At 60.2% G+C, this 3,210-nt stretch overlaps 1 protein-coding gene across 4 annotated transcripts in view; it reads left to right on the top strand.

The window, feature by feature from the left end:
* The window catches only part of NR4A2 (nuclear receptor subfamily 4 group A member 2), a 12,316-nt gene that overhangs the window by 1,047 nt on the left and 8,059 nt on the right, over window positions 1–3,210 (top strand). For 2 of the 4 annotated variants that reach the window (XM_019522388.1, XM_019522390.1), the window contains exons 2-3: window positions 1,425–2,290; window positions 2,988–3,117. In XM_019522388.1, coding sequence (XP_019377933.1) covers window positions 1,425–2,290; window positions 2,988–3,117 — 996 coding nt within the window. Of the gene's footprint in view, window positions 1–953; window positions 1,077–1,424; window positions 2,291–2,987; window positions 3,118–3,210 lie in introns of all 4 variants that reach the window. The other 2 variants (XM_019522389.1, XM_019522391.1) reach the window with 2 other exon arrangements.

Here is a 3,210-nt window from a genome sequence, read left to right on the forward strand (position 1 = left end):
TTCCCCCGCCGATCTCCCTCCCACATGGTTGCTGTGCCCTGGCCAGCGGCAGTGATGCCAGGCGCGACTTGGCAGAGGAGCGAGGCCGCGGGGGAGGCGGGGTGCGGCGCGGCGCGGCGGGGCCGGTGCGGGGGCGCGCCGGGTGCTGGTCGGCTGCGTGCGGGAGGTGTCCCGCTGCGGAGCAAATGGCATTGCTGGGGGCGAAGTTAGCGCTGGTGCTTGGAGGAGTCCGCCGCTCTGCTGGGCTGAAAAGTCCCCCCCCCCCTTTTTTATTTTTTTAAATCCGACTAGTGCAAGTTCAGAAAACAGAGCAACAAATCAGCGAGGCGGTGCTGTGTCTTTGTAATTAATCTGAATTACATGTCTCTGTGCGAGTGCACCCATTGGAAACGTTTCACTCCGGCTCTGGGCAGGCTCCTCTCATCTGGGATCCCTGCCTGGCTAGTTTTCTCGCGGCTGGTGAATGCATGTGGCTTCCAGCCATGTAGGTCCTTTCTGTAAAGGGCCGTCGTTCAAAGTCTCGCTGCAGTGCCTGGGCTTGGAGGGAGGATGCAGACAAGGATCCCCCCTTTTCCGTCCTCAGTAACGGCGCTCAGATATGTGTGGGGCGATTCAGAATAAATCCACTGTCTCTCTCGCACGGAAATAACACAACAGAATGATTATATTGCCCGAGACCTAAATAACAACCTGCTTTCAGTAAGTTTTCTCCCCATAAAAGAACTCTTTAGGGAACTATCTTAAATGTCAAAGTGCCACGAGGACAAAAAAAATCGTGTTGGCGCTTCCCTCCCAGCACTGGGAAGAGAATTTCTCGATTAAAAGGCCGCACGCGGCGTCTGACCAAACCAGGCAAGACGTGCGGCGGGAGAGGCTCGGGGTTTGGCAACACGCTTGTTTCGAGTCCATCCCTAGCCAGTCTGAACATGAAGTCTATTGTGTCTGTGTTTCAGCGAACATACTGGGCAGGCTGGAGTCCTCCTTGGTTTCCTAAAATCTTGGAAACTTTGTTCTCCACTGAATTCCGACACTGTCCGCCTTTAATTCCCTCGAAAACGCCTCTAACTCGCCTGAAGGTTTGTGAGCTTCATTTCTTTCATACCCAAAAGACACAGCTACTCCCACAGCGCCAGGTAGCCTCCGAGCGCCGCAGGGTCCAGGCAGGTGCCCCTCGCCCCCTGGGCTCCCTGCGCACACGAGCGGCTTTGCCGGGCCCGGGGGAGGGCAGGGGCAGGGGAGGCGGCGGGACACCCCCGGGGGCCCAGTCCCGCACCCCGAGCTGTGCGTGCCGCGCTCCGCTCCCTCTCGCTGTCCCGTGCCCCGCTTCCAGCGCCGCCGGGGGGGCGCGGCGCGGCAGGCAGGCAGGCAGGGCGGGAGCGCGCACTTGACCCGGCCGAGTCTATATCACGCTGTTTCGTTTCCAGCCATGCCCTGTGTTCAGGCTCAGTATGGGTCATCGCCTCAAGGAGCCAGCCCGGCCTCCCAGAGCTACAGTTACCACTCGTCGGGAGAATACAGCTCCGATTTCTTAACTCCAGAGTTTGTCAAGTTTAGCATGGACCTCACCAACACTGAAATCACTGCCACCACTTCTCTCCCCAGCTTCAGCACCTTTATGGACAACTACAACACAAGCTACGACGTGAAGCCACCTTGCTTGTACCAAATGCCCCTGTCCGGCCAGCAGTCCTCTATTAAGGTGGAAGACATTCAGATGCACAGCTACCAGCAGCACAACCACCTTCCCCCTCAGGCCGAGGAGATGATGCCTCACTCGGGCTCCGTTTACTACAAGCCCTCGTCGCCCCCGACTCCCAGCACCCCGGGCTTCCAGGTGCAGCACGGCCCCATGTGGGACGACCCGGGCTCCCTGCACAACTTCCACCAGAATTACGTGGCCACCACCCACATGATCGAGCAGCGGAAAACGCCCGTGTCCCGGCTCTCCTTGTTCTCCTTTAAGCAGTCCCCCCCCGGCACCCCCGTCTCCAGCTGCCAGATGCGCTTTGACGGGCCGCTGCACGTGCCCATGAACCCCGAGCCGGCCGGGGCCCACCACGTGGTGGACGGGCAGACCTTCGCGGTGCCCAACCCCATCCGCAAGCAGGCCTCCATGGGCTTCCCCGGCCTGCAGCTCGGCCACGCGTCCCAGCTGCTGGACAGCCAGGTGCCCTCGCCGCCCTCCCGGGGGTCGCCGTCCAACGAGGGGCTGTGCGCCGTGTGCGGGGACAACGCCGCCTGCCAGCACTACGGCGTGCGCACGTGCGAGGGCTGCAAGGGCTTCTTCAAGGTGAGCGGGGAGGGCGCAGCCGTGGGCAGCCTGCCTGCAGCTCCCTCTGGCCGGGTGGGCACACGCAGGGCGAGGGCTGGGCTGGCAAAACCCTGGGCAGCTCCCCCTGAGCTCAGGGCCGGGGCTGCTCCCTCCCCTGCCGCCCCCCAGTGCAGGGGGCCGGGGCTGGCTCAGGCCCTGGGTGCCGGCACCAGGTGGCTGCAGGTCCTTGGAGAGGAGTTGCGTGCAGGACTTGAGCAGGGGGCATTTGCATGTGCTGGAAGCTGCCTTCCCCTTCAGATTGAAATTGGTTAGGACAGAGAGCCGTGTCTAAGCTAACCAAGTGGAACAGAATTCCCTATGGTAAAATTAAGTGATCTCTTTATTTCACCATCCTGATTGAATAATCTTATCATTTTAAATAGAGAAGGTCTCCAAGGAATGTAAATAATATGAATGCCCACGGATTTGTATTTACTGAGCGTCTCCTTCTCCTTCTCTTGGCATATAAAACACAGCCAGGAGCCGCGAGGTTAGCTCAAATGTTAACGCGAGCAATTTCCTTCTGTTAAATGCCCTGAAAAAGAGAGAGAGAGAGAGAGAGAGGAAAGAAGGGGGGAAAAGCAATCCCGAGCAGGAAGACACTTTGTCTCGATCAACGAGGCTGCGAAGCTTTCCCGGCCGCTAACCCGGGCTCTGGGCTTTCTTCTGTCCGCAGCGCACGGTCCAGAAAAACGCGAAATACGTTTGTCTGGCAAATAAAAACTGCCCCGTGGACAAGCGGCGCCGCAACCGCTGCCAGTACTGTCGGTTCCAGAAGTGCCTTGCGGTTGGCATGGTTAAGGAAGGTAGGTCCGCAGCGCAGGCGGCCCAAGGGCCGGGGCCGGGGCCGGGCCGGCCCCCGCGGCTGCTTCCCCGGCTCCGGGTCCCGCCGCCGGGCC

Source organism: Gavialis gangeticus, unplaced genomic scaffold, assembly GCF_001723915.1.
Source record: "Gavialis gangeticus isolate Ggan-Ray unplaced genomic scaffold, GavGan_comp1, whole genome shotgun sequence".
Lineage (NCBI taxonomy): Eukaryota > Metazoa > Chordata > Crocodylia > Gavialidae > Gavialis > Gavialis gangeticus.